General features: G+C 27.5%; 1 protein-coding gene across 1 annotated transcript; it reads left to right on the forward strand.

The window, feature by feature from the left end:
- The first annotated feature begins 14973 nt into the window (after window positions 1–14973).
- On the forward strand, window positions 14974–16245 carry LOC136080100 (zinc finger MYM-type protein 1-like). Its single transcript, XM_065796708.1, has one exon. The coding sequence runs from the start codon at window positions 14974–14976 to the stop codon at window positions 16243–16245; it is 1272 nt and encodes a 423-aa protein (XP_065652780.1).

Raw genomic sequence — 16245 nt, forward strand, 5'->3', positions numbered from 1 at the left:
TAGTATAATTGTGTACATTGGTTTTTGTTTAAATACTCCTAGATTTTTATATAATTCCAATACTTTTTGCAACTTTATTATAAATATTATTGATGTGTGATTTCCCAGACAGATTTTCTTCAATAAAAACTAAAAATTTTGTCATTTTTTCTCTTTTTAGAGAAGTTGTCATTGCCGATAAAGAAATCAGGCATATTTATAGGCAGTATCTGTTTTTTATTGTTTAGATAAAAAAAATATCCATATTGTTTTTTCAATATTTAAAGATTGCCTATTTCTTTTGATCCGAAATGAAGTTTTTTCAAGATTTCTGTTCATATTATTAAAAAGCATGATTATATTACATTGTGACTGAAACAGATTTGTGTCGCCTTCAAATATAATTGTCTCCATATTGGATGCTTTTCTAAGATCATATATATATATATATATATATATATATATATATATATATATATATATATATATATAATATATATATATATATATATATATATATATATATATATATATATATATATTTATATTTATATATATATATATATATATTTATATATATATATATATATATATATATATATATATATATATATATATATATATTTATATTTATATATATATATATATATATATAATGAAAAGAAAAAGTTGGAATTTGGATCCTTGTGGGACGCGATAATTTATGTTCAATAATGTTTGTCGAGTTCATAATTGTTTTGAGACAAAGAAATCTTTGTCAAAACAAACTGTTTTCGGTTGGGGAGATATATTTTGAACCAACTTAGAGTTTTATATGCTATGCCTCGGCATTTAAGTTATTTAAGCACAATATTATGACCAACCGTGTCAAAAGCATTTGATAAGTCAATGAAAACACTATGTAGAAATTTTAAATTTGTAGAAGATTCGTTAACTCAACGTGTTAATTGAAGAATAGCATGTTCGGTTGAGTTGTTTTTTTTTAAAACTGACTGATTTTTATAAAGGAGTTTATTGTTAATTTGGTATGAATACACTCTGTTATGCATTATACTTGGTAATATTTTTGAAAAAACCGGAAGAACAGAAATAGGTCTGTAATTTGTTATATTAGTCGGATCTCCTGTTTTAAAGATATGAATTACTTTGCTATTTTCAGAGAGCTGGGAAAGAACCTTGTTTAATGGATGTTTTAAAGATTTTGTAAAGAATATCTTTCATGACGTCATAAGAGACTATCACAGTATTTCAAATTATTTGGCCAGGTCTTACTGTTTTTTTTTCTTCTTCTTTTTTTATTTCGATCAAAAAGCAAATTTCTCATGCGTTAGTAAAATGTAAAGAATTGGTTGTGATCTGATAATTTGCAACTTATTAAAAGGATTTTGTTTGATAAATTTGCTCCTATTGCGGAAAAAAATTTATTAAATTCAATCGTAGTTTCATTAGTATCATAAACTATTTTATTTCCAACTTTTATTGCAAATGACAGAGATGTTGAAATTACTTTTATTTTTCCTGTAATTTTTTTCATTTATTCCCTGACAGGTTTTAAGTAATGTTTGTGCTGCGTAACCAGTTAACTGCTTACGCAGCTTATGCAAATTACGCAAATGATTATTCTAAACAGGTTTAGAATAATAATTTTTTCAGCATTTTTGAGGAGTTTTTCAAACAGATTTTTGTAGTTTTTGTAATTTTGTTTAAGTTTTATGGATTTCGTTTTTAAGTATTTATTAAACAACGTTTGTTTTAGTTTTGAAAACTTTTTTAGTCCCCTTGTTATCCAAGTAGATAATATTTTTGTTGTTGCGGCTATTAAATAATTCGACTGACGACTAAATCGACGAATAAATTTTCTAAAGTCGACTAAAATCCTCAAAAGCATTTTAAAAATCGACTAAGTCGACTAAAAGTTGATTCAGTCGAAATATGGTAATAATAAATTTTTTTAAAATAAATTGTCATGAAAATATTTTTTTTTTTTTTTTTTTGTAGTTATTTTAGGTGCTCCCAGAAGTCCTTACGGTCTTATCACAGAGCACCGCGGGAGAGCATTTAACAAGAAGTTCACGCCTCCTTCCGTACCAATGTCGCTTATTTGGCTAGAGCTGGCATCGAACCTCGGACCTCTGGGTTCTGAGCCAGAACTCTAACCACTGTGCCACGGCTGCTCAAAAAAATATAAATTAATTTATTTTCGGTTTCAATTTTTTACATCATAACATTTAAATGTTAATGGAGCAAAACGATATGAGAGAACGGCCGCTCCGACAACTCGACAACTTATTCCAAGCTCCCAATGATTAAGGGACTGTCTTAAATTCATGCTATATATCAAAGCCCTTGCAATCTTATTTACAATGTGATTGTATAGAAACATTTTAATTTTGGAGCTTCAGATCTTAATTTTGCCCCAGGGCCCTGAGCCAGCTGGAAGCGGTCCTGTATTTATGAAAATCAAAAGCATCGAGTGTTTATGAAAATCAAAATCAAAGTATACAAGGTATAAAAATAGTATAAAAAGTATACAAAAGAAAAAAAAATGAATGAAATACATAATAGATTGTTTAATTAGGTACAGTTGTTTTCCTTTTTTAATGTAGTTATTAAAATGCTCCCAGAAGTCCTTATGGTCATATTATAGTGCGCCGGAAAAAGCCTTAATAATGATAATATCCTATATGCTATAATCCTAAAAACTTTATAAAAGTAAACACAAATTTATTTTATTTTACTTTTTTTGCCGTGTTAAATTTATACAATGCGTATGTAAAATAATAACAAGATATTTTTTTTTTTTTTTTTAATTATTTTAGTCGTTTAAAAATATTACAATAACCAAATATATTTTACAATTTTAACATTAGTAACGACAGAACTTCTAGAAAAACATGAGGATCTTGTCATGTAGCCCTTTACAATATAAGGTTAATTTTTGATAAAAATATAATATCTGTAGTGAAATAATAATTCCCCTTTATACAAAAACATTTAAAAACCAAGATAAAATGTTAAAGAGCCAATATAAAATGTTAAACCAAATAATATACAAAATAGATCAACAACGAACAAAAAAAACAGTTAAAAATAAATCAAGATATTTTCAATTTAAAATATAATTTTTTTAAGTTTTTGTTTGAATGAAGCAAAAGCCAGTTAAGTAGAAAGATCAAAATTTGGTAAGAGTGTTTTGTTCCAGAGATTAGGACCTCTATGAGGAACAAAAAACTGGTCCTTGATTTTACGGCAAAAAGGGCAATAAATTTTTTTTTTTATTATTTGCATTTTCACAACTACATATTAGTTACAGTTTTTTCACATTGTAGTATTAGCAAAATATACTTCCGCTACAAAAGATTATATTTAACCAAGTACTCCTAAATTACATTAAAAAAAAAAACAGCACTCAGTTAAAAATGAAAAAAAAGTTGAATTGAATATATTAAGGAAGCATAGTTGAATATATTATGAAGGATGTTAGGATGGATTAAAATGGATGGATAAAAAAAGTTGAATATATTATGAAGGATGTTAAGATGAATTAAATTGTTAGAAGGAACTCGAAGAAGACTGAATAAGTCTTATCATCAAGAACCTTGGGGTATTACGAAAGATACACATAAACATTGTGATTCTTATGCGCAAATATTTTAAATATTATTGTGATAAAATTTTGTTTTGTTTTGTCTAGTTGTATTATGATTTGTGTGTGTGTATTTTATTTTAACTTTTTTAACTTATTTTTTTTAACGTTTTATATATATATATATATATATATATATATATATATATATATATATATATATATATATATATATATATATATATATATATATATATATATATATATATGTATGTATATACATATGTATATATATATATATATATATATTATATATATATATATATATATATATATATATATATATATATATATATATATATATATATATATATATATATATATATATATATATATATATATATATATATATGTATTTACATATGTATATATATATATATATAAATCCGACTTTTCTCACGTTGTAGATTGCTTTAATTCAAATTTTAATTTATAATGTGAACTAGAACAACTCTATATAATTATCTATATTAGGGACAAGATTTTTAAGTTTTGACTATAAAGAAGATATATTGTCAGGAAGAGTAATTAAGATGTATTTTGGAATTAATTTGTTATATAAATAGGGGCCGCGATAAGAGATAGAGAATTGAGAGTTTTTTGTTTTTTTTCGGGGTACGATAAAGGTACCAGTTGCTCTAGTGTTAAACTTATTGGTAATTGAATGAAAGAAGTTTTCTGTGAATCGTGAAGATACTAATCCCATTTTATATTTTAGCATAATTAGTATATTAGTATAGATATTGATTTGATAAATGTTTAGCGCTTTCGTTTCTTTTAATAGAGGTTTAGCATGTGTATGTTTGTTTTTATAGATGAATCAAATCTGCTTTATTCATCTTCTTCCATCGATGACCTTTTTGACAAAGTCAACCTTGAGCTTCAACAACTTAAAACATGCTTTAGTGCTAATAAGTTACCAATAAACGTACAAAAAACTAAATAGCAATTCAAAGCAAAAAAAAAGCCACTTCCATCAGCTGTTTACTTGATTCACTAGCTCTGCCATCAAGTTTTGACCAGTTTTTCTCTTGTAGAAATTCTGTAATCATTTTGATAAACCAAAAACAATTCTTTAAACAAATTTTTGATAGGAGGGCTACCACCTTACAACAGTGGATTAACTCCGGGTCGTGAAATATTTAAGTTTATTAGTTAGCTTATTACACAGGGACTTTTAAACACAGTATTGCACTTAATACAGAGGGACTAACAAGTTTTAGTTTGTGTTTTTTTCCGTGATGTATTTGCAACATTGCTTTCAGTTTGAAAAGCAGAACTTTAGAGATGAGCTACATAACAAAATATAACAAAAAATGATTTTTATAGTAAAAGGAACAATGTTTTATGGAGCTATTAGAAAAACTGATTCTTTGAAAAATATATGTGGTACTGTGCCCTACCCTAATATTTATATATATATATATATATATATATATATATATATATATATATATATATATATATATATATATATATATATATATATATTTATTAATATATAGTGTCCGGACTCTCGATTCGATAAAAACTAGTTCGGAACGAAACGGAATAAAAATTTTATTCCGACTTACGGTAAAAATCTGTTTCGAGAAAAAAAATCTTTCTCGAAAGTCGGAAATTTATCGAATTTTACCAGAATGTTCGTAATGTTTCGGCAATCATACTTTATTAAAAAATTGTAAGTTTATCATTTTTTGTCGAATTTTTTTTTACTTTAATCCACAACATTTTTGAAGGAATTAGCTTATAGGATATAAAAAGTCTAAGGCATAAATTAACAGTTCTAATTGTTAGTTTTTAATTCCACAGCTTTTTACAGAAATAAAAAAAATATTTCATGATATAACAAAGTTTATTTATTGTAATAATTAATCAGTGGACCTAAAATTCAACTTTTTTATCACTTTTTTAATCTTTTTGTATCACTTAGAGGAACTCCGCATTTGAGCTTTGACCTTCTCTGCTTTTGACTGGGTTCGGAACAAATCCTCTCGTCTAGTGGACACTCTTCTTTTTTTCTGTTGTGAACCTTGTTCTGATGTTTTATTTCTTTTTAGAGGTTTTGGGGTTGATGATGCTTTCGGTGGTTTGGGGCTATCCTCCTTCTCTTCGACTTCCTCTTCCATTATTGCGTTGGCCTCTTCTCTCTACTCATCATTCAACAGTTTGACCTTAATTTTTTTAACCACCAACTCGTAGTTGACCTTGATGAGGGTTAATTTCTTGGAGATGGAAGGATCCAAGTTCTGCCTTTTTGAACTGATGATGTTTCCACTCTGTGAAAAAAGCCTTTCACTACTGCTTGAAGCTGCTGGGACACAAAGCCATTCTCTCGCCAATTCTGCCAGTAGCGGCAGATGTCCTTTGTTTGCTTTCCACCATTGTAATGGGTCCACCTTATGTCTGTCTGGTGCTTGAGGCATTACTTGGTTGGCATCAAACTCTCTCTGCAGAGATGGCTTTTGTTGGCTGAAAGAAAGTATTTATTTTAAAATTGAATTTGTTTTAACTAGATCTAAACAATGGTTTTTTCTCTGGTTATATTTTATCAGAAAAAAGTTTATTTTCATCTATCTTAAAAAATAGTAAAACTTTTTACTTCATGCAATAAACAATTTTTTTAGATCCGATGTATATTTTATCAGAAAAAATGACTTAACTTTATTGCTCAAAATTTTTCCGATCTGGGGTATATTTAATTGTAAAATAGATTTACCTAATATTGTGTGGTTCTTGATTTTGCCACAATGTTTCCACTTCCTCCATAAATTCATTATCATCCACCACAATATCAATGTCACTCGAATTAGTAGATTCCTATCTTTGCACATAAAAAGCTTGGGTAGAAGGATGCTCATCTACCAACTTGCTGACAAACTCCTCGCACAGCTTGTACTCTTTCAGAAGAAGACCGCGGTAGTGAGGGTGAAACAGGTTTCCCATAATGTAGGCAGTGGTGTGCTTTCCCATGTCATTAAATCTTGACTGTTGATTGATCTGTTTCACCAGTTCTTTGCAAAATCTTCTAACAACTGCAGCAACAAAGTGCGTTTCTGGCTCAGCCTTGAATGACTCAAAGTACTTTGTCATTTTGTAGATGGTGATCATGACAATATGCATGACAGGTTCACTGTCTGTTGAGAACTTTTCACTAACGAGTTTCAATGACTTAAGAGCTGGGAGTAATCCTTGCATCAATTCAAAGTCATTATTTGATGGAATAACATCTTGAAAAAAAATTGAAACTAAAGTAAAAAATACTTTAATAAAATTATTGGCTATTATTTATTTACGTTCAACATTTCTATTAAAATATAAACCTATTTTCAAAAGTAGGTGTTCGTAAAAAGTATTCCTATTTGTCACAAAATAATTTTCCAAAAATGTTTTTTTCTTTTTTCTTCTTCTTGAAAGCATAAAAATATTATCACGCACCTCAAGAAGTTGGTTTCCTATCTCTCTAAGTTGGATCAAGGCCCTCTTAATCCTCACAATTGACTCCAACATCATGTAGTTGGAGTTCCACCTTGTTGCAGCAGGAGAGATTATTTTGACATAATCACAATCAATTTCTCTACATTCTTTCATAATAGATTGACATGCCAGTGATGATCTGTGGACTTTGTTTGACAATTTGGTCGCATTTTCAAGCATTTCCTTGAGCTCTTTAATGTTGTTGATGGACCTGCTGAGAACTGTGTTCAACAGGTGGTCACCACACAGCAATGAAGAACAGCCACCAATAGTCAGTAATGGGATTGCAGCTTTCATTGGTGCTGCTGCATTATGAACAATTATTTTTCGATTGACATCTTTCAAAACAGGGTATTCTGCCATCATTTCATCAAGACCCTATATTTTTTTAGAAATTTTTAATTTGTTCAAGATATTTTTGAATAACATGAATTGAACGATAAGTTGATTGTTTTAGTTTTTAAACATCATATTATATTTTTGAAAATAGATAAAATATTTTTCAAAAGCGTTAAAATTTTTGGAAAAAAAAAAAAAAAATAATTACCTTAGCAATCATGTAGGATGTATGGCGGCCAATAAAGTTGTCAAAATTTAAAATAAATTTTTTCAACTTAAACTCCTTGCTGATGTAGTGAAGGGTAAGTGAAATAAATGGATCTTCAGCTTTGGAGGTCCAACAGTCAGTAGTCAGTGCCACACCTCTGCAATCTGGAAGATCCATTTCCAATTCAGGCTTAATTACACCCATGGCAGCTGAATACAAAAATGGCAACTTGTACTTCTTAAAAGTGGTTGGGTCCTTGATTGACACCCTAGGATTGAAGTACTTGACAAAGTCTCTTAAGGCTGGGTTACTTGCAACTTTAAAGGCCGATCCTTTAAAAAGAAAAATGCTAACCATATTACAAAACCTGAGGCATTTTCTGGATTTATGCTATCCAAGTTATTAAAACATTTTAGATTAATTTGAAATGAATATGAAATGCTTTTTGAACTTTTTAAAAAGATATGGCTTATAATGTTCTCATTAAAAAGGATTTTTAATTGCGCTTGTTAAAAAATTATATATCTCTTTAAAAATTACTGGTAATTTTTATCTCAATCTAACGCAATTTAAATTGTACTTTTGTTTAAAATACAACTTACAAATTTTTTACCTGTTCTGACAATGAACTTTATAATTTCCATGTCAGCCTCCAACTGTTTCTTGTGTTGAGAGGAGTACTTTCCAAGGCCATATTCTGTAAGATTTTTCTGAGACCCCATGGCTTTCATTTTTTCATTCTGAAAATGGGTATAGTGGGCTACCTTGTCTTGAGCCTCGTCAAGGCCAACAGTTGCCTCATGGATTTCTTTGAGGTCCTTAGCCCTTTTCTCCTCCCGTTCAGGCATCAGTTTGGTTAACTTTGCAAAGTCTTGTGGGTGCTTTGACTTAAGGTGGTACCTGGCGCTGGAGGTTGAAGATTGCTGCTTTTTTAAATTTTGTCCACACTTTTTACATACAGCAAGGGGTAGTCTAATTTAGGAACAATTTCCTTGTCAAAGAAATTCCAGAAAGCATTATTTGATTTTGGCATTTTGATTTCAGTTCACTAATAATTTTTTAAACTTTATCACAAAAATTTCAACGAACAACAAAAAGTTTTTTTTATTCAATATTTTCTTCATATTTTTGGCTTCTTGCCTTTATTAAAACAAAAGTGGACTGAAGAAAGTTTTTTTCATCCTTTATATTCAACAAACTTAGAAATATTTTAATTTTAATAAAATTAAATTAAAATTAAATATTATTAACTGATTAGAAATTATTATCAATATCAATATATTTTTTTTTTCGATAAAAGATCTTACAATCGAGGTCATTTACAAATAGTTAAAAACTAATCTTAAGTAAATACCATTAAATAGCATTAATAATACAAATAACAATGATAACAATAATGATGATAAATTGTAAGAATAATAAGAAAATTATATGATAATAAATCAATATCAACTTTAAAACAACAATTGAATATAATGCACAGACAGGAAAGTTACAAACAGTTATGTACGGACAAAACGTACAGCTTACCATGTAACTTAAACAATTACTGCAAAAAAAAAGTAACAATGTTTTAATAAATATAATAACCTTGATATCAATAATCATATAAATAAAAGTAGTATAAATATTTCATGAAAAAATAACAATAAATAAACAAACAAAAAATTTTCAATAATACTCACAAATAAAAACGTGTCACCCACTTACGCACAAACATTTAGTCACGAAAAATATAGAGTTTTCTCAATAAAGGATAATGATAAAATAAAAAAGTAAATCATATCAAGCAAACACATATAGTCTTTCAAAAATAATAAAATTTAAAAAATATTCTTTTTCCTTTCTTTATAAACGGAGCAATTTTTATATATTTTTAAAATTCTTTTTAATTACTTTCCATTTTCGAATGTTTTTTTTCTTTTAACTTTGTTTTTTTTTCTTTTTCTTATCTAATTTTTTTCTTTTTTCAATTTGTTTGATATGGTTTTTAATTTTTTTTTAGTTTTTGCTTTTTTATATCTTTTTTTTCTTTTCTTCACTCTCTTTATTTTTATTTCATTTATTTTTCTTATTTTATTCTTTTATCATTATCTTTCTTTTTTTTTAAATTTATTTAAAAAATTCGTTATAAAAAAGCGTCCGCCATTCCGGAAGTCTCTGCACTGTCTGATTATACAAAATTAAATTAGAATTAATAATTGTCTAGAAATTATTAAACAATAATTACATCATATTTTAATTTTTACCACAAAAAAATTAAGAAGTGAATTCAACTAAAGTTATTAATTAAAATAAAATTAAAATAAATCATAAAAATAAACAATATTATATATATATATATATATATATATATATATATATATATATATATATATATATATATATATATATATATATATATATATATATATATATATATATATATATATATATATATATATACATTTATATATATATATATATATATATATATATATATATATATATATACATATATATATATATACATGTATGTATATATATATATATATATATATATATATATATATATATATATATATATACATGTATGTATGTATGTATATATATATATATATATATATATATATATATATATATATAGATAGATAGATAGATAGATATATATATACATGTATGTATATATATATATATATATATATATATATATATATATATATATATATATATATATATATATATATATATATATATATTTACACATACCTTTAAAAAGAAGCATAACACTTATTTAACATAGCGAAGCAATCATTTTGCAACTACTTTCAGCAGACTTTTTTAATTTTTTGTAAAAAAAAATATTCATATAGATATAGAGAAAATAAAATATACTGAAATATATTTTAAAATATACTGAAACATATTTAAGCACATTTATGTGCAAAAGCAAATTGAAGTGACATTTTAGTCACTTCAATTTGCTTTTTTTTATACTTTTTTTAGCGCTGCTGCTGTAAACTTACATCAATCAGCGCTCTGCTACCTAAAAAATTTTATTATTATTACACTTTGTAATTAAAAACAATATAAAAAAAAAAAGCAAATTGAAGTGACTAAAATGTCACTTCAGCTCTTTTCAATTATTCTAAAAAATAAAATAAAGCTTTATTAGCCAGTTTCTTAGTTCTTAAGAATCTGAAAACAGAAAAGTAAAAAAACCAAAAAGAAACAAACATTTATTTATTAAAACTAATATTCTTTAACAAATTAAATAAAAAAACAACATCAACCTAAAATATTTATCAGACGAAACTTGCTTGTATACCTTGCTTATAAAGTTGTGTGAATGATAAGAAATACATTTAGAAAAGCCTAGAAACTACATAAAAATGACCTATGTAACATTGAACGTTGACTAGACTAACTATTAGTAAATGTTTTTAAAAAATTCACAAAAATTAACAACATTTTATTATTCTATATCACATAAATTAATCATATGATAAATCTGAAATAAAAAATGCTATAAGTACATTGCTTGGCTGGCAAGGTTGACAAATCTTGCTCTACATGTTTGCCACGTCACAGCACTTTAAAAACATGGAAACAACATAATATAAACATATATACTAACTTTAAAACACAACATATTTATTTAACCTTATATAACCTTTATATAACATATTTAAGCACATTTTTAAAATAATTGTAAAACACATATTACCACATACATATACACCAAAAAAACATTACTACACATAAGTACACTATTATAAAGATATATTTATAAAATAATTACATATCACATATTACCACATACACATAATTATTAAACTTTTACAGTTGTATAGAGTTTTATTAACTTCTTAATTTATCCAAACTCTTTTGTTCAAAAATACTTTTGAAACAAAATAACTTTTTATTAATCAATACCGTAATAATACTTTTTAATAATCAATATACCGTAATAATAATCAATAGTACCGTAAACCGGGGTAACTTTGGCCAGCGGGGTAGCTTATGCGGTAGTGGGGTAGTGGTAGAGCGCTTGCTCTATATGCGAGAGGTTCCAAATATATTAAATTGAAATAATATTAAATATTAAATAATATTGAAATATATTAAATTCCACCACGTCCCTGGTAGTACCGCGCTCAACTTGTTTCTCCGCGCAGCGGCCTTGTTCATCAAGGTTCGTGTTTCGGAGATATAGAGTTGAGAGATGGTTATAACCACAATTAAGTAGCTTCCTCGTCTGTAGTGGCCTTCACGGCTTTGAGGAGGTGAACTAAAAAAAAATAAACCTTTGGCCATTTTCAAAAATTTTAATTGGTCAGCTGTAACTTTTAAACAGTTAAGTAGCGTTTTACTATTTTTGTTTTATTTGTAAATGCAATCTTTCCTGCTTAAATATTGATCTGAAGTTTGATGCAAATGCTCTTTACTATAAGCGAAAAAAATAAAAACTACATCTTGGTAAAACGCAATCAAAAACTGTAAAACAGAATATTGTCTGGGTGAAGATAAAAATGATAGCAAACAACTCAGTATTTCTTTTGTTTTAAAGACAAACGTTCAAATAAAATTAAGCTAAAAGTTTTTGGCTCAAGTAACAACATTCTGTTTTTTTTACAGGGTGGTTAATTTTACCCCGAAGGTTTATACTCTTTTGGAGTAACTTTAGCCAAGTAAGTAATATTCATTTTAAAGTAGTTTGATCGTTATTTATAATAACTATAATATTTTTTTGAAGCATGTTATCCAAATAGTTTATTTCGAAAAACAGTTTTTTGCATGAATGTATTTTAGGATTTTAAAAAAAGTCTTGTTCTTGTTAAACTATTTGTTGTTGTTGTTACTAAATCATAGTTTTAATAACTTTATAACAAAATTAAAATTTAAAGACTCTTATTTTTAAATTTAAATGCAATTTAATAAAATCATATAATAGTTTAAAAAATTACTGGATTGCAGTTTGCTTGTTTTGTTTATATTTTCTTTTTTTAAAGCATAATGCCTCGTAAATATTACAAGCATAGTGTTGGAAAATGTACATATAACATTTATTCTAATACCATTCTTTTGCAAGAGTATATGGGTGCAATTAATGAAGGTATGTCTATTCATCAAGCCTCTAAAAGGTTTAGTATACCAAGAAGCACCATACATTATAAAATGAAGTCAAAGCATAAAAAATGCATTGGTGCACCAACTATATTTACTTATGATGAGGAGCAGTTATTTTCATCTAGAATCAAGGTTATGTGTGATTGGGGATTTCCATTTAATAAACTTGATGTTAAAATGTTAGTAGCTGGTTATTTAAAATTGCAAAATAGTATTGTAAAAATATTCAAAAGCAATATTCTTGGTGATGATTGGGTTTCAAGTTTTATGAAACATTCACAGTTAACCAAAAGAACTGCATCAAATATTAAAAGAAAATGTGCAGCTATAAACAATGAACGACTAAAAATTTATTTTGACAGTATTAGACTCGATCTTGAAGGAATTCCACCTTCTAACATTTGGAATTATGATGAAACAAATTTGAGTGATAATCCTGGAAATAAAAAGTAGATATGAAACGTGAAACTAAGTACCCTGAGAGAATAATGATTAGCAGGAAGACTTGTTTTTCTGTAATGTTTTGTGGAAATGGTATTGGAGAAACTCTTTTGCTTAGATTCATATGCCTTCTGACCAATTCAACCCATATGCTTCAACCTCTTGATGTTGCATTCTTTGTACCATTAAAAAAAGCATGGAGAAGTATACTTCTGGATTGGAAACTTACTTCTTGTGATAAAAAATTTGCAACATTACCAAAAGAAGATTTCTCTAAGTTGCTGAATGATTTAATGACATTTATTAATAAATGTTCAAGAAAAAATTTAGTTAGTGGATTTAGAGCTTGTGGTTTGGTGCTATTTAATCCTAATGCAGTGTATATCAAATTACCAAGTGAAAACGTATTAAGTCCTCGTAAAGCTTAAGACCGGAACAGTGGCGGAACTACTGGACGCAGGACCCTGCGTTGCGGGGGGCCTACCAGCTATAGTGGGCCCTCATATAAAAAAAATTATACTCTCAATAATATTTATACTATAAAACTCTTTTCCGCAGGTATAGTGGGCCCTAAAATATAAAACTTGGATAAAAAAAATGTCATCCATCGTATTAAAATATATTGTTCAAAAATTTATTTTTGTATTGGAGTGCGTAGTTTACATTTAAACGAAAAGTTTTAACCTTTTTAAAATTGCATACGCAATTGAGAAATAAAGTACGATTATCAGCTGCGAACTGCCAGATGTTATTGTATAGTTAATTTTTATACCGTTATGTTGTGTTTGTGTATGAATTAGACAATTAGACTGAATTCGGTAAAAGTAATAATTTGTTGCGTATAAATTTTTTTTAAACTGTAAGAAGTTCTTCAATTTATAAGTTCTTAGTTGCATATTCAATATTTTTAAAATATAAACAATATTATTTATGTCGTTGCATATCAAGGATAATGATTCTATAATCCTTGTTGCATATACAAATCAACTTTTAAATGTATGTTCTCATTTTCAATTTTATATTAAATCTTCCGTTGTATTAAGTTAACTTTTCATTTCTTATTTTATCTGAATTACTAGTCTCCAATTTATTTAATCGTGTTACGAATAATAAAGTATTGTTGCACGAGAGTTTATTACTTCACTGATATATTTAATAAAAGGTAATTAATAAATTTGTAATAATTAAAAATTTTACAACAGGTACTGAATTTATAAATTTGTAATAATTTAGATTTTGACTCATAATAATGGAAAAGAAATTAAGTAGTACAAGCGGTGCAGCAAAAAGAAGAAAGTTAAAAGAAACAAAAGCTACTTTAGCTAAATTGCCGAAGCTAACAACGTTTTTGAAACCAATCGAAAAGCGAGCGAAAACGGAAGTGGAAAGTCAAAACTCTGCAGAAGTGGTATGTATAAATCAGTCAGTAGAACATGATGATATCGAAGAAAACATTGCTACTGGTAATAAAAATGTGAACGAAGAAGATGTGAATAGGTCTTCGAGAAACCACCGAAATGAAGACCAGGAAGATTCAAACTCTGATACGAATGACGCCATTGAACAAATTAATTTAGAAAAATCAAGTGAATTATTTTCTACTGACATTGCAAATTTTCATGGTAAAATACTAACAAAAGATATTAAGAAAATTAATGTATTATCGGAATCGTGTCGGCCAAAAGGTCCTTTTATACGCGACCCCTTGCAAGAAAACCGTAGGTTTTCCAAGGAATATTTTAAAACTACCACAAAATATGGATCTATAGAAAGAATGTGGCTTTGCTATTCCCCAAAACTTGATGCCGTTTATTGCGAGCCTTGTTGGCTTTTCTCAGAAGAACGAAAAGCAAAGAATAACTGGCGTGAGCATGGTGTCAGAGATTGGCGTGGTCTTTCTAAAAAAATTAAAATTCACGAAAATAGTCAACAACATATATTTGCTTGTTGCATTTATGAAAAATGGCGACATAATGAAACAATTGATAAAAATATAGAAGAACAAATACGATACCAATCAAATTTTTGGGTGCAAGTCTTAGAGCGGATATTAAATATAACATTAGCACTTTGTAAAAATTCTTTGGCTTTTCGTGGTCATCGTGAATCATTTGACAATGAATATAATGGTAATTTTTTAACCCAAGTTCAACTTTTTGCTAAATATGATAATGTTATAAAGCAAGTTTTGTGTATGCCAAATGGATCTATAAAATATTTAAGCCATCAAATTCAAAATGAAGTCATACATTGGCTTGCAACACATTTAAAAGCCACTCTTACTGCTGATATTAATAGTTCACCTTTTTATTCAATTATAATGGATACAACACAAGATATTACTAAAAGAGATCAGCTCAGTCAAGTATTTAGATACGTAAAAATTATTAAAAATGAAAAAGATGAAGCCACATCAATTGAAATTAAAGAAGTTTTCTTGGGATTTACGGAAATATATAACCACACTGCTGCTGGACTACATGAAGAAATTTTAAATCTGTTAGAAAAACATCATATAAAAATAAGTAACTGCAGGGGTCAAGGTTATGATGGTGCGAACGTCATGAGTGGGATATACAATGGGGTTCAGGCCCTTTTTAAGAAAAATCAACCCAATGCTATGTATATGCATTGCGCAGCTCATAATTTAAATCTTGTTATTAACGATGCGGTTAAATGTTGTGTTGAAGTTGCTTCATTTTTTGTAATGCTAGAAGATGTGTATTCATTTTTCGGAAATAGCATAAACAGGTGGGATCTACTATCCAAATATACAGGAGAATCACAAATTGTGGACGTCGTTATCAACAAACTCGACAATAGATTTAAAGAAATGCAAGAAGTGGTACAATTATTTTCCTGCATCCATCCAAATAAATTAATGGTAATGAAAGAACGTGAGATCATAAGCTGTGCAGAAGCCATTCAGAGAAAATATAGTGAAGATATAACAACTGAGTTTCCGCTGCAAATGGTTATGGTAAAGTCAATGCTACACGATGAAATATCAAAAATATCATCTAACGTGAATTGGCTGACCTTTTAA

The sequence above is a fragment of the Hydra vulgaris genome, chromosome 05 (genome assembly GCF_038396675.1).
Source record: "Hydra vulgaris chromosome 05, alternate assembly HydraT2T_AEP".
NCBI lineage: Eukaryota > Metazoa > Cnidaria > Hydrozoa > Anthoathecata > Hydridae > Hydra > Hydra vulgaris.